Raw genomic sequence first — 26,529 nt, 5'->3', positions numbered from 1 at the left:
ATTGAATTCTTTGGACAAGAGGGACAGCAACGGTGACCATGTTTTCTGAAAAGCGGTGGTGGAGTGTGTAAGTGTAGCGTGTATGCGTTCCATCCCCAGTGTGAACCAAAGTTTATGTAACCACCCTGTGTGGGTGGGTTTGGTCGTCGAGCCCCACAATGACAAGATGTGCTGCGTGGCAGCCTGCATAGCAATTCCCATTTGACGACCCCGCAAAGATTTCAAGGGGAAGGTGAGTGCATTGGGGAGCCCCAATATGGCATATGCTGGAAAACGCGGGATTTCGGTGTCAAAGGAGGAGTCAATGTCGTCCAATACCGCCTCCCAGTAGCTGCGGATCTCTCTGCAGTCCCAAAGGAGATGAGTTAAAGTGCCACGTTCCCCACATTGTCTCCAACAGTGTTCGCTACGTGATGGGTTCCCTTTGTGAAGCCGAGCCGCGGTAAGGTGCCAGTACATTGCTAGCTTCACTGCGGTTTCTCTCGCTGCCGTGTTGCGTATGGTGTGTGAGGCCCTGTAGTATATATCCCTCCATTCTTTCAAAGTCAGTGTTCTGCCTAGTTCAGCCTCCCAACGCCTCTGGCCTGGTGTTTTATCCGGGCTGTGTGTGGGTGCAAGCATCTTGTAAATGTCTGAAATGAGGTGTTTGTCCGTGTCTTTGGTGAGTAACCATTTCTCAAAGGATGTCATTGGGCGGCCCACCTTGGTGGCGGTAGCCGGGGCCGTGAGCCAATGCCGAAGTTGGAAATACTGGAAAAGGTGAGGGTTCTTCAGGTCGTATCCCTGCTTAATGTCCGAAAGGGGAAGAAAGCCCTGTAGATCAAAAAGGTGACCGGCCGAGCGGCATGTAGTGTCACGCCATTGTGAGAATGCGCTTGGGTCATTGCCCGGAGGGAATTCCGGGTTATCCAAAATGGGGGTGAATGGGGAAGGGAATGTCGTCAAGCCTCTTTTAAGAGCAACCTTGTCCCAGACCTGCATAATAGTGCGGGTGATAGGCGATTTTAGGAGGTATCGCAGGCGATTTTGCCGGGCGAGAAACGGAACCTTCCATAGCGATGTCTGAGCCATGGCTCTATCTTGGAAGAGCCACCTCTTTTCCGACTCCGGCCTGTGCCATTCTACCAAGTACCGAAGCTGAGACGCTTGGAAGTATTGTAGTAAATTGGGAACACCTAGGCCTCCGTCGTCCATGCTTCTGTACGCCAGTTGTTTTTGGAGACGCGTGCGTTTCCCGTCCCAAATGAATCGGTGGAGAGCGTCCTGCAGCTCGTTCAGAGCGCCGGTCGGGGGCATGGCAGGAAGTGTTTGGAATAGATATAGGATACGTGGTAGGACAGACATCTTTACCGCCGCCACCCTCCCTAGTAGAGAGAGTGGTTGTTTTGACCAGCGGGTGAGGTCCTTCCGGATCTCATCGGCAAGGGATCCGTAGTTGGTCTTTACTGTCAACTCCGTGGAGGAAGCAAGGGAGATGCCCAGATAAGGAACTAAGGTAGCAATCTGAAGGCCGCTCCCCTGCGCTACAGTATGGCCGTTGGGGTGCGCATTCTTGCCCAGTGGCAACACCAGAGATTTCCCTCTGTTAATGCGGAATCCCGAGACAGCTCCAAAGGAATCAAGTTCCTCCATAAAGGCGGGAATGGAGCGGGCAGTGCAATCAAGGGCCGCTATGACATCGTCCGCATACAGACTTATCGTATGGGGTTCGTGTCCAAAGGTAATACCTCTAATTTCGGGATTATCCCGGATCTTTTGTGCTAGGGGCTCTATATATAAGGCGAACAGGAGGGGGGAGAGGGGACACCCCTGTCTCGTGCCGCGTTGAATTTCGAATGGGTCCGAGCGTAGGCCGCCTAACCGGACCCTGGCATGCGGACGATGATAGCAGCATGCAATCCACGACATAAAGCGGTCCCCCAGCCCGAAACGCCGCAGAACCTGTTGTAGATAGGTCCAGTCGACGCGGTCGAACGCCTTCTCGGCGTCGATGGCTAGCAATGCGGAGTCTGAGCCCTGAAAATGGGATTTGTCAATTAGATGGAGTATTCGTTTGGTATTATCACTACATTGTCTGTTGGGCACGAAACCCGATTGGCCAGGCTCCAAGATCCCGGGTAGATAGGGGCCAAGGCGTGCAGCAAGAATGCCAGTAAAGAGTTTTAGGTCGAGGTTCAATAGGGAAATAGGGCCGAAAGCAGAGCAGTGCGTGGGTTCCTTACCCGGCTTAGGGAGGACCACCACCTCGGCGGCAAGCATGTCCGAGGGGATGGCGCCTGTACCTTCAAAAGAGTTAAAGAGTCGGGTGAGTACCGGGGCTAACAGTCGGCTGAAGGTCTTATAGAATCCCGCTGAGAAGCCGTCCGGCCCCGGGGATTTGAGTGGGCGTAAACGGGATATAGCGGCCAACACCTCATCCAGGCGAATGGGGGCGTCTAAGGCGTCCGCAGTTGCTTTGGAGAGCTCGGTGACAGCCACGGAGTTTAGGTATGTGTCGATCATCTCAGGGGGCGTAGCCTCTGCCCCGTATAATGAGGCATAGTAGGACCGGAATGCTTCCGCCACTTGAGTGTCGTCCGTGAGGACCGCTCCGGCATCATCAGTGAGGCCAGAGATCTTAGTGCTCTGGGTCTTAGCTCTCAGGGCGCTGGCCAATAAGCGGCCCGTCCTGTGCCCACCGACATAGTAGGTATGCCGAAGGCGGAGTGCCGCGAATTCGGCCCTGTCCGTGTCTAGACTAGCGAGTTGGGCTCTAGCTGCTTTCAGTTGCCTCCAAATGCGTGGAGCGCAAGTGCGGCTGTGGACTCTTTCCAATTCTGCCACCCGCGCCGTGAGGTCATCGCGTTTGGCTTTCCGGTCTTTGGCTTCCGCAGCCGCTATGGCAATCAGTTCGCCACGGGCGACGGATTTCAGGGCTCCCCAGAGAGCCGTCATGGAGATCCCTGGTGTATCGTTAGTAGCTAAATAGTCAGTGATGCAGTTTCTGATTCTTGTGGTGACCTCCGGACGCTGCAGGAGGGTCTCACGCAGGCGCCATGAGCCTCGGGGGCGAGGAGGCGCGCGGAGTTGGAGCGACAGTTCCACCGCATCGTGGTCGGAAACGGCGGCAGGAATGATATTAACCCCCCCCCCCCCCCCAAGGGACTTGAGTAGTTCCGTGGAGCCCAGGAAGTGGTCGATCCTAGCGTACGTGTGGTGTACGTGTGAGTAAAAGGTGAATCATGACTCAGTCAGGTGTGTAGATCTCCACAGGTCCACCAGGCCTCTCTTCCTCAACCACTCAAGTCCGGTCGCCGAGATCGCACCCGTATCTCCATACCGGTGTCCCGACCTGTCAGCATGTGTGTCCATAACAAGGTTAAAGTCTCCCCCCAGGAGCAGAAGTGAGTTGGAAGAGCCAAGCGCTTCTGATGTGGCATTTTTCAGAAAGGCCTTCTGTCCAGTGTTCGGGGCGTAGAGAGAACCAATTGTGAGGTGTGTGTTCCCTACGTGGAAAGTGTATGCTAGTAAACGGCCTTTAAGTTCCCCCACCCTGTTCCCCACCTGACCTTTGAAGTGTTTGGAGAGTAGGATAGCCACTCCGGCGTGTTTCGTGGGTAATGAGGAGAAGAATTGTTGTGGGAAGGCGTGAGAGCGCATTCTATGCCAGTCTTTCTGCAATAGGTGAGTTTCTTGCAGCAGACAAATATCGGCCTCGGAGTTCTCCAAGTAGGAGCTGATCGCCCTCCTCTTAATGGGGTTGTTCAATCCTTTTACATTAAGGGTCAGTACCTTCACCGTGGTGTCACACATGGCTGGATAACCCCGTAGTGTAGCTTACAGACAGTGTGGATCGCATGCAGTGTGTCAACGTAGCAGCACGTGAGCGATGACATCCTTGGTGACATTGTCGAGTCCTCTGCCCCCCCGGAGGAGCAGCCCTAGATATGAAACTCGGTTGGGGTGTGGAAAATTCGGCCAGTAGAACAGCAACAACGCATTCGTGGCACACTGTCTCCCGCAACTCCCCCCCCCCCCCCAACAACAAACCCGTCAAACCGTGTTTCAGATGTCAGCTTCCATTGTACCAAGTCAGAGTAACACTCCCTCACCCCCACCCCCCACCCCTGCAACCCCAAAAGGAAAAGGAAGTATAGTCCCAGTCCTGTTAGTCCGCACAGGGCTGTGGTAACGGTTCTCATGTGGGTCATCTCCGAAGGCGGCCCTTCCGACCCCCCCCCCACAGCTGGTGCAAAGATATGTGTCATAGTTAATCTCCCAAGCAAAGAGAGTACTTAACAGTCAGAGGGAGAGGTTTCTCTGGCTACCTCCGCCACAGCGGTAGCGCGTTCCTGCGTGATGACCGAGGCGTCTGGTTTCAGGCGGTGTGATGGGATCGCTTGTAGCTCACTGTGTGCCAACCACCCCTGGGTGACCCCTGGGAAGCTCTTGGGGTAGGTGCTTCATCATCCTGATCCAGTCCCAACAATGTGCAGGTGTCCTTAAGCGACCGCATCTGGTGCAGCCGCCCGTTCCATTTGAATAGGAGTCGAAACGGATGACCCCGGGAGTAGGGGGTCTCGTTTTGTCGCAGGAAGTCCGTTGCTTCCTTAAATTCCTTGCGTTTTTGCAGAGTGGTAGCGGAGAGGTCCTGATAGAGGGCTATGGGATGACCTCTATATTGAAGAGGCTGAGCTCGCCGGGCCTCTCGGAGAATCCGTTCCTTTAACGGAAAATCGGGCAGGAAGGCTAATATGTCCGGCGGTGGGGCCGAATCTCGCCGCGGCAATCCAACTCTGTGCGCCCTGTCGATGCGAATGGGGAAGTCCGCCGGCTCCCCCAAGATGTTCCCGGAGAGGGTTTGCAGGTAGTCAGTGACGTCAGACCCTTCTTCTTTCTGAGGGACTCCCCGGACCCGTATGTTGTTCCGGCGGGAACGATTTTCAAGGTCTTCTGCGTGGGCCTGGAGGTCCAGCTGTTGGTCCGCAAGCCGTAGGACTTCTTGCTGGAGCTGCTCAATTTCGGTACTTTTGGTGTGATCTGCCTCCTCCACAGCGGCCACCCGCTCTCCGAGGCCATCTACCTCGCGTCGGAGTTCCCGGACTTCGCCCGCCACCTCCTGTTTTAAGGATTTAAAGTCGTCGCAGAGTGAGTTGAACAATGTCTCTAGAAAGGATGTAGTGATGGGTATTTGGTCGTCTGCAGGTGGCGGCGGTGATTTCGTGACCACCGGGGAGGGTGGGTCCTTGGAGGGCTTGGGCTGGGATTTGGCCATTAGTTCAGGAAGTGTCTGATGTCCTCTCTTACCCTTCTGGCCCGCCATGTTGTACGAGGTCCCAGGAGTAGGCAGACGGCGAGTGTTGAGTGCTTGCGGCAGGGTTCTGGAAATGCGATGCCGTCCGGGGCGCAAGCAGTTTCAGTGAAAGGCGCCGTGGTCCGGCCCTGGCCAAACTCCCATGTATCCACCACCTGGCCACCTCGCAGTGATTCGTGGCAGGGACTCGTGAAGTGCGGGTGCCGGCAGACCAGCGGCAGTGTAGTTAGTGTGGTCCGTCAGGCTCCGGGGCCGAGTCACGCGGCCTCCGCTGTCAGCCCCACCCCGGGGGCTCTAGTGTGCCCCCCGAGTCCAATGCAGCGCCCACCGCCGATCTCCTCACCTGAGTGGTCTCTGAGGCGGGTACAGTCCTCCGCTAGGGCTCCTGCCCCCAACCCTGTTCCGTGCCGTGGTGGTGGGTCCCAGGCCTGCAAGGCGGCAGGCCGCTCCAATGCCAGGGGTCTCGCTGGTCCGTTCGGGCACTCCTCAGGCCCAGGTCGGGGTGCGGCGGGATCCGGTGTGTAGGCCCGAAGCCGGGGCCTCTAGTTTCGCGACCGGGTGCCTCCGCACACCGGCCGGGTCGCTCGATCAGCGGTCCACGTCAGATGTCGGACCCCCAGCGGAGATGCCCCACAGCAGGCTCCACGTTCTGCTCTCTGCTTCCGGCGCCGGTTCCGTCAGGTACGCGCTCAGGGAGCTCGGTGCGGGGGCGCCCAGCCGTTCAGCGCTCCGGCACGGCCGCCATTACAGGGCACAGGATAGGCGGTGTCACAGAAGCGGAGCTTCCACGGGAACGTCGTGGCAGCGGCTCAATTTCTGGCTGTCGCTGCTGGATGGCACCTCTCTCGCTACTCTCCCTTGCTGTTTAGGGGAGATATAGGCTGTTTTCACGGCGTTCAGGCGGGATCGGGCAGGGAGCTCCGGAGACCCGCGTCTGATCACACCGCCATCTTGGACACGCCCCCAGTCCTATGTTTTTAAAGCATATCAGCTTAATCTAGATATTCATTTGATTTATGCTTACATTTTTAGCCTTGTCCCGATAAGCTCAAGGCCAACTCCAAGCTCACCAGGATTAGATACAGTGGAGATACACAGAAAATACATATTTTTTTTAAACAGACTCTTTACATTCCTCACATGCTTCTCCTACAGCAATATCTGGTCGAGGTGAAACCAGTGGGGATAAGCTAGTTCTTTGACACACACAACCTGAAGCCTGACTGACTCGAGACATAGCTTCAAATGAGTTCCCAGAGGTACACATTTCTGACACCCTGGAGGGAACACAGGAGTCGACGAGCACTGAAGAGGATCACTGGCCTCATACAAACTGGACAGAGGCTTTCTGGAAAGAAAGGAGGGTCAGGAGTGGATGAACCACAGATAAAGTGTTGCGTGAGAGCAAAGACCAAAGCATAGGAGGTGAGCACAAGGGGAATGTGAACCTGGTGAATCTCAGCTGAATCCACAAAGTTCCTAAGACAAAAAAGGCTACTTTTTTAGAGTGTAATTAAACACAGGAAGGAAAAAATGCAGAACCGTTGGGGAATGCCACCGCCAGAGCAAAATGGAGAGCACAAAGGGGCTACTCAAAAGTGAACAGCCATAGTGAAGAGAGGTGAACCCAAATAAAGTTATACAACCATGGGTAGGAAGAAAAACCAAAAGGAAGAAAAAGACTTCTACCGTCCTGAAGGCCAACTCCAAAAAGGCCCAAACACGCTGCAACATGGCTGTACACATCCTCTATTGCTTGTGAATGTAATGACATTATTGCAGGAAATAAAGACCTAAATAGGAAACTGGGCAAAACATTGCTAGCGCGGACAACCTGGAGAGGAGAATGACATGGAAGGAACAATAAATGAGAACAAAAATGAGAGGACTGGGTATCAGAAAAGTTGTAAATTATAACAATGTTGGCATGATAACCTTTGCATAACTATAAAATGACTGGAGGCAAACTTAGAGCCGCTAATGTATGTATTTTGAGAATCCTGAAAAGGTTGAGAAATGGGACCTGGTAGGCATCAATAAATCCTTGCTATAGGTGGAACTGGAAGCGATACCCCCAAAAAAGGGATGTATTCAGAACATGCAAGCTGTCAATCGTCTGAAGCCATTCTAACCCAGTCTAAGCAACATTTTGCCCTATGTGCAAATTACTTCGAAATCCAAAAATGAAATTAAGCACTTTAAAACTGGTAGAAAAAGAAAAGGCTGATAAATGAATAGTTGCATGGGACCACTGCACAAAAAGCAATGAAGAAAAATGAAAGAAACGCTTCCAGTACAGAGGAGTAACATTTGTAGGTTTTATTCGCAGCCATACTCAAAAGTTCAAATAAGGGAGAGATTGCACAATATACAACACCAGAGAGAAGGATAAGAGTTAGTGGACTCACAGGCTCCTCTCACAATATAAACAAGATAAACAAATAAGAGAATTAAAGGTCACTAGACCCACTTATGTTTCGGTTGGCAACTGACAGGATGAACCTTGCCAGCTTGCCCATTTTGATGTCACAGGAGAAAGAGGAAAAACAGACCTATGTAATCCTCTCACTCTTTACCGTTCACTCTTTATAGCCCTTCTTCATTCTGCCCTTCATTGGTTATGGAAGCTTTGCCTACACAAGCTAACCAAATGCTATTTTGTTTGTTTTTGTTCCAATTCTCAAGCCATCATCGACCATAATGAGCCAAGAACGGTTCTACTAAACCTCTTCAACACCCAGAGAAGTACCGACTTATCTTTAGGGGTTTACCAACCATGCTTGGTTAACACCTTCTACCCGCTCCCCAATCCTGTAATGCAATCCTTCCACGTTACGATTTCTTACCATGGGCACAGTAAGTGTTTCCCTCCAGGTGTCACAATTGAAATGCTTCTATGCCTCTCAGCTTTACAAAAGGCACCCAGCCCGTTTTTGACCATTAATATTACACATAATCTTAGAGTTTAATGTCGCTCTGATTCAAAATCCCTCAATACTAATAACTTTGAAACTTCGGGTAATTTTCTTTCTTGTAGAGATAGAAAGAGATGAAAAAACCTTACATGCAGGGTCAGCATGGGCAACCAGCACCTTATTATCAGCAGTACGTTTAATGAGTGACGCAAAAGCACTTTGTACGCAGTGGCTTGTAGTTTCCCTATTTGCATAGTCCTACAAATCGCAGCAACTGAAATGCCACTGCACAAAAAAACAGGAATAGAAAATAAACACTCCTGATCACGAGAGTAAAAGACAAAAGATTTTGGGGTCATTGAGGATGCGACAATGTAGGTAAAATGAAAACCACTCCCTAACAGCATATGAAAGTGTTCAACGTTGCCTGTCCACTTCTGCAGCCAGTAAGAAGACGTTTCTTTTAATTCTTGCTAGGTAAGTGGACAGGATACCTGCCTGGCTGGTAAATGTGACAAATATACTGGGAGAAAATGTGCCTTTTTGCATGGTCACCCCTAGGCATAGAACCGGTCTATTACGTACAATGTGTTGTCTTCATTGTCACCGTCATTTGCTTGCTTCTCTTTGGCCAGCTTCACCTCCTCTTCTAGTGTTTGGCCCTCCCCTAGAGCATGGCCCGAGTACTGATTTTTGACTTGTGTCCATCCAGTAGTTGGGCTTTTGGAGCTACTTTTTCCTTGCTGTCGAATCACTTCATAAGATTGCATGTGTTTACATTGTCAGTTGTGTTACTTGCCCCACTACCCCCCTCTCCTGCTGTTCATTGTGTTGCTTTCCTCTTCCGCCCTACTCCTGCTACTGCCTGTTGTGTTACTTCCCTGCTCTGTCCTACCTCCCTCTGGCTTTGTTGGACTCACCACATAAAAAGCACTGACACAGAGGTACTGAATGAGTTGCTGCTCATAGCAACGTCTATCATTTATGTATGCCTTTTATTCAGCGCTATATGCTGCCCTGTTCAGCACCACGCTCAGTCCCTCCATGCAGACACAGGACAATTTTACCTAGTGACTAAAGCGAAATCTGAATCCAAATATATACCTTTTGACCTGTACCATATACAGACTCCATTTAAAAACTTATTTTTATAGTTACTAAAAATTCAATCTAATTGTGAAGCCAACTTTTTATTAAATACACTGGAACTCTATCTTTTAGAATGTTACCTTTAACCGCCTGAAGCCGCTGGGGGCTATTTTGCATAAGCTACCCAGCCACTACCCAGCTTGTACTTGGCCTGAATGAGAAGTGAAAGCGGTATGAAAACTGCTCCTAGAGCAGGTACAATGGCTTGGGAGTAGGGAAGTGTTTTCTTCCCCTGGGTGGAAGACCAGTTGGGTGGGCCTAGGATCTTAATTAACTTCAAAGTGGCCTGCCCTGTCACAAGTAAATGTTAGGTGGCAACTAGAAAGGCCTAGTCTTTATCCCCATTATCAGGCTGGCACCAAAGCCAGTGGAAGCAAAGCCACGCCACAACTGGTTTTCAGTGATAGAGCAGTAGACTGCAGCATGGCCACATAGGCTCTGCACAAGGAGTCAAGGGTTTCTGCCTCATGAATTTTGAGGATTGGGAGCACTGTTGGATTGTTTGCAGTAGCGCACACAGGAACTGCTGAAAACGTAGGTAGGTTTGCTCCTTGAAACTTTTACCCCGCTGGTTAGGAAGAGCCCAGAGTACCCTGCCCTCCCCCTAACCCCCCTTCACTATCAGGAATTGGACATACCTGTGGCACCGCAACACAACCTCCTTAGAACACTCTCCGGACCGGCACAAGAACAGAAGGACTGAACCTGCTGTTTGAGATTTGTTAGGGCCCTGAAGGGCTGGAGTTGCTTCCTCTTGTTACCAGGACAAAGTGGACAGTAAGAGTCAGTTGGCGGACCACCTATGTCTCTACATTGACTCAACAAGCTTCAAGTACCTTTTTTCCTAAAGCACCCAGACTAGAAGCAACTGGACCTGCTGTTGGCCTATGCCCTAACCTTGAGCCTCTGTAAGTTTTTCCCCTGAGGTCCTGGGGGCCTTATAGTATACCTCTGTGATTGTTTGAGCACCAGAAAAAAGTTCCCTTCCAGAGCTCAAGCAGAAATCCACTGGAAAAAATATCCGACCAACAGTTCGATGGCGTCGGATTTGGCTTCAGCTTTGTCCCTCTCATGACTTCTGGTACCTCTGAAGAAGAGACCAAGTACCATTCAGCATTGGGGCTTCAAAATGTTTTTGACCTTTTTGACTTCCGGACTTTCACTGGGATTAAACCACTTGGTGTATCCAACCCAGGCTCAAATACTCAAATTAAGCATAGGTTCTTGTCCACTGTGACCCTTGACTACCATTTACGTTTTTGGAGCTATTTAACCTAAAGCTTTTGAAATTCATAACTCAATCTCCAATGTTTGATTTTTGACATTTTAGTACCATTTTGCTTACTACATTTGTCTCCATTTTTATGAACTGGAGCGAGATTTTAATTGTGTTGTGTCTTTTTAACTGTTTTGGTACTTCTAAATGCTTTTCACACTTTCCCTAAGTTGAGGCTTTCTGCTCTGTCCATAGCTATCAGTGGAGGAGCTGAGATTTAAATTACTGAAACCTTTCAAAGGACCTAACATGTTAGTGACTCAATTACGTGTGGTCTACTATCATCCACCTCAAATATAACTCAATTTCTTACAAAAGACAAAGAGGCCTTCTAGAAAGCGGTGCAAATTCCAACAGTTGTCTGAATGTGTGCAGTAGTTATTCTTCCTACTTGCTAGGCAACAATATTTCTTGCTGTGATAGAAAAGAAAAGTGAATCTAACTATATTGCTTTCGCTCACATAATTTCGGGCCCTAGGTTAATGTACTTACTTTCTGAAGTTCCTCCACAGTGTTAGGAAGGGTTATCAAGTCTGAAGCAGCCTTAATGTTGGCCTTCAGGTGATTTACAGCAGATGTCAGCAGAGCAATCTAAAAGTAGAAAAGAACATCTGTTTAGATAATTACAGACATGAAATCTTAAACAAGAACATTTAACAACTTCTATTTTATCAGCTGGTGTTGTGTTGCTCTGTACGGTAGCATGGCCTTGGGTTGCTCCCAAGACCAACTTAAATAACTTTTTATTAAAAAGGCAACCACTGGAAATGTCAATAGTGAAAGTGTTTCTTCATTCATGTGCAGATGTGTATATGGGTAAGCATTAGAATTTGAGAATGACTCAGTGTTTGCATGAATAGATCGATGAGTAAGTTATTTATGGATGAATGATCGATTGAATGATTGAGTGGATGGATTTATAGCGAGATGAGTGGATGAGGTAAGCAAAGGGAGACAAAGGCATTGTGTGTGGAAGAAATAATGAGGTAAAGCGGAGGCAGTGAGGGGAACATTGGGGGAAAAGGGTCAGTGACTGGTGTTGGGGCAACTCTTAAAGTGTTGTCATATGCAAAAGTACAAATGCTTCCGCACTGGAGAATCGTGTCCCAAACATTTACAAGTAAAATCCATTATTAGGATATCAAGTGATGTAATGTAATGTAAATGTAATGTAATGTAATGTATGTGTCTTGTAAAGCGCACTGCTGCCCTGAGGCGTCGTGGCGCTGTAGACCGCTGGGGAACCCGTCCTGGCTATCCCTGTGAGATGGTCCCTACTGGGTATCTCCAAGGTGAAACCAGGCATCCCCAGCGAATGTGGGGGGCCGTTGTAGAGATGAGGCAAGCTAATGCCCAGAGTTGCAGAGTGTGATCCCTGGTTAGAGTAGGCACCGAGGCGAGAATTATCGAGTCCGCTGACCCTGGTCCACGACCCTGCCGCGTCGGGAATTGAACCCTGGTCCCGGGCCGTTCTCTGCTTCCGGGTCTGCCGCCTCTAACCAGTGAGTCACACCACTCCAAGTGATCCATTGAGCAAAACAAACATAATATTTGGGGCATGACCTTTTTGTTGGTTTTTTAACTACATTTTTCATGTATGGCGCAAGCCCCATCACATAGTAAGAAAGTTCTGTACTTTATTTGCATTCATGAAAAAATATTTGAAAAAAATGAAGATTCACCCACTGTAGCCTTGAACTGCAACAAACTGGACAAGGGTTTCCACCACCTCAGAATCGATATAAAATAGAGTGCGAGAATGTACTATCAGTACCAGGAGTTAGTGTCACAACCAAATTCCTCTTTAAACCCTACCCAAACTACACAAGTGCAAACAAACCCAGAGATAGATCCTGTCTCTACCAGATAAGGCATTATTGAAGGTAAGTAACTTGTTCATCTGATAGAGACGTCTATTACCAAATTCCTTACCTTCGAATAGATACTCAAATAATACCATCCCTGGAGTAATGTCTGCGTACTGAACCCACAGAAGATCCCCGAATAGAAGCTGGCCTGAAAAGGGAGAAAGAGGGACCAGGCTATTGTAGGAATATGGAAAGGAAAAGAAGAAGCAGCAGCAGCTCCATTAGGAAGACTGTGGAAGTCCATAGGGAACACAAGTCTGCAAGACCGTGAAAGTATGCGGAAAACAAACCCACAGCAGAGGGGAGAAGAAAGTGTTGGAGAAAACACTTCCACAAAAAAACCTATGTAGCTCTCCCACTAGTAATTTAACTATGAATGAACAAAGCTGAAGGACTAAGGACATCAGCACAAGCCGCAGCGCCAGAGCACCTTGTCGTAGAGATGAACATGTGAACTAACCCCCACCCTGAGAATTAAAGGGGAAAAAGGGAGGAGGGGTCTCAATACATCACAATGGAAAAAGGGGAGTGAAAACTAAGCAACTCTTCCCCAAATTATTGCGAGAAGCGCAACAATTAAAGGAGAGACTAGTCTGGGGCGGAATTCCTTGGAGCCTGAAGGTAACCCTCCAGGGCTAAGACATGAAGAAGTCCAGAGAAGCAGGGAATAGAAAGTAGAGAAAACAACCAAGCAAAGGAAAAAAGTCTGCCAAAAGTGTCCAGTCTCCTGGAATCTCTGTACGGTGGTACATGTGGAAGAGATTCAGGATCTCGGGAGGCAGAAACAGGCCTGTAAAAAGAAACAGAGGAGTAGGGTGCCGGAGGAGACAACCGGATTACCAGGGGCAGGATGGTATCTATGCAAAATACAATGATCCATAGGGGTCACTCTGTCCTGCTCATCCCAAACAAGATATTATATAGAGCGTCACTATAAGGAAGCACCTGCTCTACCAGAGTTTGGCCCTGAAGGAGGACCTCAATGAGGGAGGGGGGGGGGGGGGGGGTCAGTAGCCAGCTCGATAGATGGAAGAGATCAACCCAAACACCACAGAAACACGCTTGAGCATGCCCACTAATGAGGAGCTTGCTTCCAAGGCAAGGCCGTGAGAGGGGTGAGGGGGGTGGGGGCGAGGTGCTGGGGGGTGCATGGAAGACTCTAAGCTACTGGCTTCACCAAACGCAGATAGCCAGCTGTCCTACAGGGGAGGTTGGATTGTGTCAACCATGGAATGCGGGGACCCCCAACTGTGCACAATCATATCCCATACCAATTTCCTCCAAAGGAAAAACCGGAGGGGGCACCGCATCGAGCAGAGGGAGGGTGTCCAAGTTAGACGGCATTACCGATGAATGCCAGATTCTGAGCGGCACTTAAGTGGGATGGGGAGAAGAACGTGGTGTAGCGTCGATTGATGCCACCAACTGCATCGTCTGTGAAGGCTGATCAGGCACAGGCGCCAAAGGTATGAACCCCGAAAGGCTGTGCAACGCCACCAAAAAGGAGTCAATAATTAAATCAGAAGGCCTAAGTGAAGCAGAGGGCGAACCCTTCGGCATGGATACAGTCAAGGCACTCCTCACATCCTTGAGGGTCCCACAGACATTCCAGGGGAAGGTGAAGACCCAAAGATAAGATAAAGAGAATGATAATGATGATATTCTCGAATCTGGGTCATAGTTGCCTGGGCACCAGGGAAGGTAGGGAGACGCAGGGTAGACTCAAGTGACGACTTCGCATGCAGAGTGGGAGACGAGTCCGCAACTTCTACCGCCGGTGCTCAGACTCGTATCGGGAATTTGATGGATAATGATGCCCACGGGAACGGCTCTGAGAGCAGGCCTTAGTGTGAGAGGGAGACCGAGAACAACAGGAGGATTTGGAAGGCTTCGATAGCCACACTGACAGGTGTTTCATCCGATATTTTCTCAGTGCCAACGGACGAAGTTGACGGCAGAAGTTGTATTTGGTTTGTGGTGTACTCCCAGGCATCACATACAAATAGAGTGAGGGTCTGCGGCAGACATTTGCTGACCACAAGACCCACAAGGCGTGAAGCCTAAAGACATATAGGTAAAAAGGTACACTATTCTGTCGACAAAAAGTTGAAGTAGGCCAAGAAACTTACAGAGGTATCCGCTACCGGATCCACGTTAAAGCACGGAAAAGAAGCAACTGACTTCAGAGCATCAGGGGAGGGCTTATATGGATTATGTCCACTTTACATTCGGTAGTCAAAGTCGCTACAGAGTCACTCGATGCCCTCTGTCAACACGTTGATGTATTGTTGCAAAACATTTCCAAATCCATTCTTGCACCTGGGGAGAATTCTAAGGTAATTCATCTGCGACTAGATGTCTCTATCAGACGTGGACGTCACGTCAATAAGCACCCAACAAATTAACTGCAGCTCCCCAGATTTTCTTGCTTTCAGTAAGCCAGGGTTTAAAATTACTTTTTTCGATTTGAGGTAAGTAGATGGGAAATGGTTTTCAAATCCACCTGCTGTGGATTGGAAACTGGAAGAAATATTTATGTTTGTCTTTGACCTTTCTTCTCCTTCTCACTCCCTATCCTTCTTTCGTTCCACTATGGTCTTTATCTCTGGGTGGATAAGCGCCAATCATCTCAAGCTCAACCCAGATAAGACTGAGCTTGTCCTGACTGGCGGCTCATCCAGCCCTTGGTCCTCTGCTTTCTGGCCCCCCACCCTTGGTCCCCCCCCCACCCCGGTTGCCTCCGTTAAAACTTTTGGCATCAAGGTCAGCCAGGACCTGTCCATGCATGGCCAGGTCAGTGCTGTAGTATCTTCCTGTTTTCTCTCCCTTCGGCTGATCCGAAAAATTTCCCGTTTCTTTTCCCTTGAATCTCTTAAAATTATCATTTCGGCCCTCATCACTTCTCGCCTCGATTATGGTAACAGCTTGTTCGTGGGTATTCCTGCCTACGAAACCCGCCGCCTCCAAGCAATCCAGAATCAGGCTGCCCGTCTCATCTTTCGCCTGCCCAAAACTCACCACATCACTCCTGTCCTCAAATCCCTTCACTGGTTACCCATCTTGCAGAGATCCTTGTTCAAACTAGGTTGCCTCGTTTACCGGGCCCTTGATCGCTCTGCACCGGCGTTCATCAACTCTCTTATCTCTTCTCACACCCCTGTCCGTACTCTTCGCTCATCTTCTTCTGCCCTCCTCACTGTTCCCCGTTTCCGCAAAACTCGCACCGGTGGGTCTAGATTTTCTGTTCTTGCACCCCGGTTCTGGAATTCTCTTCCTCTTTCTATGCGTTCTATCCCTATCTTTTCACACTTCCGTAAAGCGCTTAAAACATTCCTGTTCTCTTTAGCCTACTCCTGTTAATCCTCCCTGGCCCTGTTTGTTCTGCTCCCTAGACCTCCCAGCGCCAGGAAGCCGTTTTGGCCATCGTGCGCTCTACAAAATAATTTCATTCATTTGTCGATTTATATAGCGTGGCTTATCACCCGTGAGGGTATCCAGACGCTGTCTATGGGTTTGGGGAGGTTAAGTCATTTGGCCAGAATCACAGGATTTTGAAGACGCTGTGTCTCGAACCCGGTTCCCCAACTCCCGAGTCATCAGCTCTGCCGCTGCGCCACATGAAGATGAAATGCATTACAAAACAAAAATTCCTCATTCCGGGTACTGAGGAATGCAAAGAATGAGGACGGCGATTCCTTACAATTACTATTTTATTAACCTTCTTTGTCACTATATCAATACTATGCAGCTAGTGCTGAAACAGCGCCATCTGGCACAGATAGCCTAGAACTGCTGAAAAATGCCCTGGTCTATTCTTTTTTTTTTTTTTTTAAACAATCTTTATTGCAGATTTTTATTAACTTTACATTTGGCCCAGCCCCCCACCCACCTCCCCCCAGGAGACCAAGAGGTAATTATACAATCAAACATAAGAGGATACAGATCACAACTCAGTAATTTTCTAAGATGAGGAAATATGTACAGATATAGAAACAAGAAAGGAAAAAGAAAAGAGAGGAGTACATAAACATGAAAGGAGAGAGGAAGAAGATCTCATAGAATCTCAACATATTCCTGTTTCTAATATCTCCCATTATTCTCTCTAATCATTCTCTTCAATCCAGTCAAGTAGGGGACCCCAGATCTTCATTCCTCTTCTACGAGTATTACACCCTTTGTTTCTATAGATGGCAACTTCAAGACTACAGGTCGCTAGCAGTCTGGCCCTCCATTGTATATATGACGGAGGTATTGGATCAAGCCAGGCTGATGCCACACACAAACGAAGCACCCCCATCGCGACAAAAATTAACCCCTGTAATTGTTTTGGCCTTTCGTTGTTTGATACCCCCAACATGATTTCTGATGTTGTGATGTTTACCTCATAATGCGCTATCTCTGTGAGAAAGCTTGATATTTCAGCGATTAGATTAGTTAGCGAGTCACAAGAGGCAAACATGTGAATGATATCTGCCGCGGGGAGTGAGCAGTGTGGACAGGTTGTGCCTTTCCCAGTTACCCACTTAGCTAATTTAGATGGGGTATAATACAATGAAAAATAGGTCTTATAATATTGTGCTTGAAGCCTTATGGACATAAGGCAGGAAAGTGACATTTCATATGAATATGCCAAATTTTGGTTAGATAGTCCAAGTTTGGTCTGCCATGCCATTATATGTTTATTCATATCATCTGGTAACAATACATTCATAGCCCCATAAATCTCACCAATTTTTAAGGGTATTTCCCTATGTAAGTTTCTTATGAAAGAACACGGTTGAAATTTGATCCGGCCACCCCCTTTCTTCAAAAGAAAATCTCTCACTTGGAGATATTTTAAAAAATCCCTATTAGGAATATTGAATTCTAACTTTAATTCGGCAAATGATTTAAATCCATTAGACGTAAAAAAACAACCAAGTTGGGTGATCCCCAGATCATTCCATTTCTTTATATAATTGTCGTGAAAAATCTCAGGAAGATCTGAGTTCTGATTCACGGGAGTGTAATAGGAATAGCGACCTAGTCCTAATAGCTTTTTAACATTCCCCCAGACTTTGATAACATTATTAATAGTCTTAAATTTGACTTTTTTAAAATACCCGTCATTAACATGGCGCCATAGACATCCAGCGCCCCCTTCTCCCAGAATATGTTTTTGTGGTGTTGATATATTACCGCTTCCTCGGTTACCAGTTATAAGACTCAAGCTATACCTTAATACTGTGGCCCAGTAGTATAACTTGAAGTTGGGAAGAGCCCAACCTCCACGTTCTCTTGTGTTTGTGAGCCACCTCAATGCCCTGCGCGGTCGATTATATTCCCAGACAAATCTAGAAAACAATGTATCTATATTTTTAAACACCTGTGGGGAAAATTCTAAACAAATAGCCTGAAAAAAATACAGAAACCTAGGTAAAAACAGCATCTTGACTACGTTAGTTCGACCACCAATAGTTAGATGGCGATTATTCAGTCTGGTCAGCTCTTTCTTGGTCCGTTGTATAAGTGGATCTATATTGATGCTGACAATGAACTCTATAGCAGCACAGATACTGACCCCCAGATATGTTGCCTTTTCAGTTACTCTAGAATCATTCATCATGATCTTACTATTCAACATGATCTGTGTCTTACTAGCATTCAGTTTGTACCCAGAGGCTTCACCAAAGAGTAGTGCTTCTGTTTCTATCACACTTATGGCATTTATAGGGTCCCCTGTAACAATGGCGATGTCATCAGCATATCCTAAGCATTTTGTATCCATATCATGTACTAGGATGGGAGGAATAAGTGCATTATTTTCCAACCTCCAGATAAATGTATCTATATAAATAGCAAATAAAAGGGGTGAGCAAGGGCATCCTTGTCTAGTCCTCCTAGTAATAATGAAATTTTCTGAGAGTCCCGTTAATCAAGACGCTGGCTCTGGGGTTTACATACAGCTGTTTAATAGCAATTATACATTTTTCACCAATACCGCAGTTTGCCATTGCCGCCCATAGAAACTTCCAGGAGACCCTATCAAATGCCTTCTCCACATCTAGCAAGATGAGCGCCATAGGGTCTCCTGTAGTTCCCGTGTAGTCAAAGAGAGAAATAACTCTTTGTACATGATCAATAGTAGACCTTCCTGGCACAAACCCGTGTTGCCTCTCAGAGACTATTTTATGAATCAAGGGTGCCAGCCGTGATGCTAATATTTTAGAATAAATTTTGGAATCCCCGTTTATCAGGGTAATTGGTCGATAAGATCCCATTTACTGTTGGTTTTTATTTTTTTTCGGAAAAACTACTATTTTGGCTAATGACCATGACCTCGGTGGGTTCCCCCTTGCCCGATGGATTTAAAGAGTTCTGATACAATCCCCCTGATTTGTGGCGCAAATTTTACATAAAACTCTGGGTATTCCGTCCAGGCCCGTTGCCTTACCATTAGGCATAGAATTCATTGATAATAGAATTTCTTCCCACTGTATGGGACCATCTAGTATATCTCGATCATCTGTATCCAACTGATCTTTGATAATTAAACCCAGATATAAATCGGGTTTGCGACCCACATTATCAGTTTCATGATATAAATTCTGATAGAACTTCTGGAAAGCTGTTCTAATATCAGAAGGTTCTACCCTCAGGCCAGCTACTGGATCAATGATTTCTTTTATTAAAGTGCTTGACGATTCTTCCCTGGTTCGGACAGCTAATTGGTGACCTACCCTTTCGCTTAGCTCATACGTTTTCTCTTTTTGAGAGTTTGCCTCGCAATCGCCTTTTCGATTAAAATTTCTGAAATATAGTTCTTTGCGATTGCTACCCTGCTTACAGTGGAATCTACTTCTCTGGTCTATTCTAATGCTTGAAGATATTCATAATGAGAATAACACAGGAAGGCAACTTGCAACAGTAACAACTCAATTCCAAAGCTCATAGCAAAAAGCTAAAGTGAGAGAAACCTCCTTTCTACTTTGGCACACAAAGAGAAATCGACCAACAGAAAGTTCCTCAATCAATTATGAGAACGTGTAGACCAAGACACACTGGTTCAAGGAGTTACTACCCTTGTGCTAACAGATGCATGTTATGCAATTCCTACAGATTTTTCTCCATGTCATCAAATCGCACACACACATTGCTGTCTGATACAGTTAAGTCATGCATTCCTTGCTCTTTACACTCGTGCTTGATTTGTATTTATCACTGTATTTAAATATAGCTGTCCAAATTTACAAAATGTAATTTTATCCATCACTCCGACCCCCCCCCCCACACACACACTTCATGAAATAAACATTACACCTTAACAAATGCTACCATAAGGAGGAGGTTTTGTTACTGTAAGAATTATACTGCAAATGAGCTGTTCTTAACTTAGCCATTTGGTGGTTTCAGTTAACTACATGATGCAATTTTCACACACATCCTAGGGATTTAAACTAGGGACTTAAACTAAATGGGTCAAAAACAGAGATCCTGCTCCTGGGCCCAAAAGGACTTACACTCTCCCCGAACATCTGGCCAGCCTGTCTGGGCCCTCCCCCCGAACCTAAAGAAGAAGTAAAGAGTCTGGGAGTGTGGCTTGACACCGACCTTTCGTTTACCACGCAGGCAAAGAAAGTGACCGGGACTTGTTTCGGACTTCTGAAGTCGTTGAGGAAAGTCCTGCCCCTTCTGCCCACTACCTCCCAAAAGCTGCTAATTCAAGGCCTTATAATCTCGAGGCTCGACTATAGCAATGTGTTGTACCTGGGCGCCCCTGAAGCGACTCTGAATAAACTCCAGAGAATTCAGAATACCGCGGCCCGGATTCTCACAAATACCCCTGCCAGAGCCTCGGCCAAACCGGCCCTTAAACTCCTCCACTGGCTCCCCATAAGAGAGCGGGTCAAATTTAAGGCTCTGTGTCTAGCTCACAAACTACGACAAAATCAAGGCCCCCCTGCCCTGAAGAAACTTATCACTCCCTACAAATCCTTAAGACCCCTCCGCTCGGACTCGGAAAACCTCATTGCTACCCCCAGATTCAAGAAAGCCCGGTCAGGAGGAAGACGTTTCGCAGTCCATACCGCACGACTCTTCCCTCAGTGAATTACCTCTGGCCTTTTCCCTGCTTTTCCGTGCCCCCTTGCCCGTCCTCTTCCTCCTTTTCCTTTCCTCCCTTGTCCCACTGAACTTAGGATGTAGGTTTATTTAGCGCTGGGATACCCCCGGGTGACTGCGCGCTCTACAAAATAAAAATAATAATAATAATAATAATAATAATTTAAAAAAGGAAAGCAGGTGCAGAATAAAATCAAGATTGATTAAACAGTGCCAACGAATATCCAGATTTTGTTTGCGAAGCCTTCACAGCTTGTGCACAAAACAAAGTACAAACTGTTCTTAGATGGCTAAAAATAAAAAAAAAGTAAACAGGATACAATCGATATACTTAATCCACTTGGGAAATTGTCAAAGAAAACGTTACGTAACTTCTGCAACTATGTTTCTGGTGGACATTCCTATCTGCAGATTCCTCACCTTCAGTTTTTCAGTAGCTTTTTCTTGCAGAAAGGGGATGTGACACATCGGTGCCAGAAACAACCCCACTGTAAGATCACTGGAGTTAAAAAGCACCCACTCAGGCGTCCCAAAATCATTTTACCATACATTTTTTCACACCTAGGAAAGGGGGATGAGAGCATTAACTCTGTAAAGGTACTGTACAACAAAATTATTTTAAATCGTTTTAGTATGGTCCATGGCCATCCTTAAAGATGTGTGGAGGGTGGCAACGGTGAGGCATCTACAGGATGAGAAAGTATCTACCAGAAAGATAGTTAACGAAGCCAAGTAACTTTCTTCTGATCGATATTTCTACCTGAAGATTCCTTACCTTTTCAAAAGATCACCAGATGGAGGGACTTAATGGGATGGTCAGACAATAAGTCCTGGAACACAGAAATGGCAAAATGGCTGTCCCGCTGAATCAGAACATGTTCCTTATACACTAGAGGATAACACAACTTAATACACAAGATGATCAACCTCGATGAGATGCACTTTTGAATAGCTTTTCCTTTTCTGTTGCCTTCGTACTTTACAAATCCTTGGTGCGGTTGATGTACAAACTAACCACCCTCTTTGAATTCAGCCCGAGTTCCTCTCTTCCTCATTTGTAGGATGTGGAGGGGGGTAAAAGGATAGAAGGGTAATGGATTGACACATGTGGAACAGGGTCATAACATTAGGTATAAAAGCAGCACTGGTTCGAATGATCTATTTTTCAGAGAAACATTGCGTAAAGGGCTACCGTACTCTTTACCCTTAAAACGAATTGACACATCTCACCAACTAATAGCAACAAGACACAGTATGAATGTCAACAGCCTTAGCAACTATGAAGAGTTTCAAATGGAGACCCCCTCAATTGTGTCAAAACCAAATTAAGGTCTCACTGCGTTGTGTCAAAGGGAGAAGGGTTAAAAAATGTTTAAAAAAAAAAAGAAGATTCATGAAGCCATTCCCAAAAAATAAAACCATAGAATAATCGGTGATTTAAAAGGGATGACTGGTCTGAAGGCAGACAATGTTTTTATCAGCACAAAGTGACAAACCTGTTCCACCTTCTGGACTACACCATTATGATGGAATCATGGCAAGCAGACATGAAATCTGCCATCTCTGTTGCCAACTGGAACACACTAGAATGCCCCAACTCAATATCCCCCAGAATGGCAGAGGCTCTGGAGGTTGTGATGCACAGCCTGCCCCTCGTATTGGGAGAGAAGGTCTACCCTAAATGGGAAGATAAACGAGGGGACACAGGGAGAGGTGCAGAAGGTCTGTGTACCACATCCTTCCCAGAAAATCCATGCAATAAGGGTGGCATGGGCACAGCCTTGGCACATTTTATTCAGAAGTCAAGGCATCAAGCGTATGAGAGGAACATGTAGTGAAAAGGAAAATCCTGTTTCAACCAAAACACTTCCCCCTATGTTCTTTGCAACAGATACAGAGGGCACAAAACTACAGACAATGCATGTTACTGTGAGTGGCAAACAGGTCCACCTGAGTTGTAACCCATCTGGCAAAGATATACTGCACCATCTCTATAAGAAGACATCACCTGTGATTGACAAGATGCTGCCAAAAGAGGCTATCATCGCTAATGTTCAGAAAGCTATCAGCGAAACTCCATGCTGGAGCACCTGAGACCAGAGTTGCAGCGCTTCCAGGCATCACAGTCATATTGTCAGTCAAGATGTGGACAGACTGATCGCTAAGGGATAAACACCTTGAACGCCATCTAAATCAGCCTCCATATGAGTAGACTAATCTACAGAATCTGTTCTTCTGGACACCTGATGGCCTCTGATCTCCAGTTGCTCGAGATAAGTGCCACACCCTAGAGTAGAGGCATTGGTTACCACTGTGGCCACAGCTGCCGAGGGTTGGAAGGACATCTCTGCCACAAGGCTCTCCTCCACACCTCTCCAAGTCAAATATGTTGCAATGCCCCAGGAGATCACAGATGGGGTCTGGTCAGCTCCTCCACATACTAGAACCTCGGTCTTCAGAAGCGCTTTTGCAGTGCCCTCATGTGCCAGCATGCATGGGTAACAAGAAGAATGCAAAAAGGCAGCAGACCTAGCAGGCTTAACTGTAGGAAAGTCCCCTTTTTGTCATGGTCATTCCCCACTTTTTGCCTGGTATTTGATGTGATTTCGGGTGGAAGTGCACTGTGTTCCCGCTAACCAGGTCCCCAGTACCAGATATCATCCCCAAAACTGTACAACTGTACCCCAATTGGCAATACCCTGAGCACCTTGTATAAGTCCCAAGTAAATGATACCCCTGGTACCTAGGGCCTGAGGTACTGAAGAGGGTCTCTAAGAGCTGCAGCACATTGTGCCTCCATAAGGGACCCCTCACCTAAGTTATCCAGACTGTTATCGCAGTCCGAGTATCTGGGTGCAGACCAAAGTGAAAATACGACGTGCCATACTTTGCAGACACTGCATGCAGTGTAGGTAAGTCACCCCTCCCACAGGTTTTACCTTTTGCGGTCATGTGCTTTGTTGCCTGAGGGTTATCTAGGCTTTCTTCCTCCTCAGGCGGAACAGTTGGCACTAATTAATTGGGTATTCCACAAATGTTATTCGTAATCCAGTTTGTTGCTGTGAAAGGTAGAAGGCCTATAATGCCATAATGCATTGTAATGGGGCCAGGTTCAAGTGTGTTAAGGTAATCATATTGTTCCTGCTTACATTTCACATGCTTTACTTAATCTTGCATTCGCTACGAGTGTCGATGCAGTCTTCTCAGGGTTGCTGTGTAGTTGACTAAATCAGAACCTTTAGCTTCCCAGAGTGCACGTTTTGCTTCTGAAATCCTGCGCATGTAGAGCTTAGCTGTCATTTAACACAGACCTTGGAAAAAAGTCATCCAGCGTCTGTCCATCGTCCAGCCGTCGACACAGACTTCACGGTAACCAAGCGCGCATCCATGGCCACCACGAGCTGCAAGACAACAGACAGCGGGAGGGGGGGCTAGAATAAAACGAACAAACAATGGGAGGGGGGCGGGAACAGGAAACTAACAGAAACAAGCATTGGCATAGCCAATAGGTCTCACCTTTGGAACCTTATAAGTATTTAGTTATGCAGTACAATATCCTTGGTGCTACAACATCAACTGTTGCATGGCTAAACACTTATAAGGTCCCTAAGGCGAGACCTATTGGCTATGCCAATGCTTGTTCTCATAAGAAGAGAACAGTCTCTGAGGCCCATGGCTATGTGCAAGAGGGGGCCACAGGCCTCACGATGCCACGGCAGAGTCAGTGGTTGCAGATAGAGAGCACACCCAATGCCATCATCGCTTGGCAGACCAGGACCACAGCTCACGTCCTTATGATATTAAGACACGTCGAGGCTTCTGACAACAAAGTCACACATTACAAAATCCTTCACAGACATTAGAAAGCGGCAAAATGGCCAAGACATTACAGAATGACTTACTATGCTAATCCCGCTGAAATGAGCCACTCTCTGCCATAAAATAACAGAAAAGCACTGTATTTTATTAATATAAACAGAGTTCTGACCTCAGAAAAGCTTCTGTTTAGTCAGAGATTGTAATCCGCAGAGCTGGAGGCCGGTGAATATTGAGTTGGGCTAGCTTGTCTAAAATAAAAGAACGGAGGAGGAACAGACCCTGCGGACAGTACCCTCTGAGGTGAAGAGGGTGCAGCTGTGCCCTGGATGGTGATGGCACCTCAGGAGCTGGCCGCGGCACCAGGGATGGATGTTCTGCTGGAAGGAAGGGACAGCGCTTCGCAGGGTACAGAGAGGAGCTGAGCTGGTGCTGGGAGTGGGTTAAGTACAAGGGGCGCGCCCGTGACAGAACAGGGCAGCTGATCTACCCGGCGTGAGGTGAGGAGCTGGCTCTAGCTGAGAGGAAGTAGCGGTAGGGGTTCTATGCCCTGGCCTCCTAGGGTGAGCGCAGCTCCTCAAGTGGTCGGGAAAGGAGCAGGGGATCTGACCCAGGTATGGACAGGTGATAGGGTGTCCTGTACGAGGGTGGAAGTAGCTTCTCACCTGGCGGGGAGAACAACGTGAGCTGTGACAAGACTGATCGGAAGTCATACAGGGGTTAGAAGCCCCGTCCTCCTAGGGGGAGCGGACCGGAGGATCTAACCCCGGTTGGTTCAGGGGTTAGGATGGCAGCAGCTCCTCGCATGATGGAGTCTGGACCACAAAAGCCGGCATGGCATGAGCGGAAGTAGCTGCAGGTAGGGGATTACAAGCACTGTCCTCAAATGGAGGGCACAGCTGGAGTTGGGATGTCCTGGAGGAGGGCGGCAGCAGCCCACCATCCCCCAGCCCGCTAACCGGATCTACAATTGCGGATAAGCAAAAAGACATGCAGTGCGTGCTCTTGTAGCTAGCTGGCAGAAATGTTACATGGGAGAAGAAGTGCGTTCCAGGCCTCGTTCTGGGAAGAGAAATTTTATTGGGCTCTAGGCAAGATTGGGGCACATAGATGGAAAAGCTCATGTTGAACAGATGGGATGCTGCTGATTGCAAATGGTGGAACACCAAATCTGGAGACCTGACTTTCAGCAAACCAGTTGTGAGAAACAGAATTACTGGGAACCCTGCCCTTCTGAGACAAGCCACTATCACATAACGGCTTGAGGTGCTGATGTTCGTCCAAAGGGGAGAACTGTGAATTGGTAGTGAGTGTACCTAATCACAAGCCACAGGTACCGTCAGTGTGACTGCATGATCAGTATGTGAAAAAACGTACCCTGCAAGTCTAGGGTTAACATCAGATCATCTGCTTCCAGATCCAAAAAACCTGAGCCAAGGACAGCATTTTGAATTTCTCCTTGTGGAGGAAGAGAGTCAAAAGCCTGACATCAAGCATTGGATAAAGACTGCTGTCTTTCTTGGGTATCATAAGTATGAAGAGTAATATCCCTGTATAATGTCCTGCTCTAGCACCAACTTTTTTTTAAAAAGGGCTACCACCTCCTGCTGCAAAATATGGAACATCTCTTTTGGCTGTCAGATATCGCTGGGAGGGATCTCAGGAGGAACCGGCTGGAAAGATAGGGCATACCCCTTTCTACAATTTAAAGGGCCCACTGGTGTGACGTTTTGGCCTACCAGGCTTGTAGAAAGGAGGGCACCCACCCCTCCCACAGTTTTTTGATTTCCTTTCTACAGAGGGAAAAGGTAGCTTCAAAGACTTAGTCATCTTCCTGACGACTACATTGTATGAGGTTACTTCAGGAGGATGGGGACCTAATGGTTTTTGAATCTCTTAGTTCAGAGGATGTATTTACACCACTATCATACCAAAGTACCTTGTAGTCATTCCTGCTTGCGTGGCCAACTGGGCCATCTACCCATCATAATCATCTGCTCTGGGCTTATACAAAGGGCCAGAGTTGCTGCAGAGAGGGCATGAATAGTGTAAATGTATCTAGAGACATATGCCTGCTCCCTCTGGTATTGCTGCTCCTCCAGTAAATGTTGA

At 47.5% G+C, this 26,529-nt stretch overlaps 1 protein-coding gene across 2 annotated transcripts in view; it reads right to left on the bottom strand.

Moving 5' to 3' along the window:
* Window positions 1-26,529, bottom strand: part of EFCAB14 (EF-hand calcium binding domain 14) — a 278,772-nt gene that overhangs the window by 171,464 nt on the left and 80,779 nt on the right. For both annotated transcript variants that reach the window (XM_078671656.1, XM_078671657.1), the window contains exon 4: window positions 11,126-11,224. In XM_078671656.1, the coding sequence (XP_078527782.1) occupies window positions 11,126-11,224 (99 nt within the window). The remainder of the gene's footprint in view (window positions 1-11,125; window positions 11,225-26,529) is intronic.

This window comes from Lissotriton helveticus, chromosome 1_2 (genome assembly GCF_964261635.1).
Source record: "Lissotriton helveticus chromosome 1_2, aLisHel1.1, whole genome shotgun sequence".
Classification (NCBI taxonomy): Eukaryota; Metazoa; Chordata; class Amphibia; order Caudata; family Salamandridae; genus Lissotriton; species Lissotriton helveticus.
This window is presented reverse-complemented; position numbering and strand designations above follow the sequence as displayed.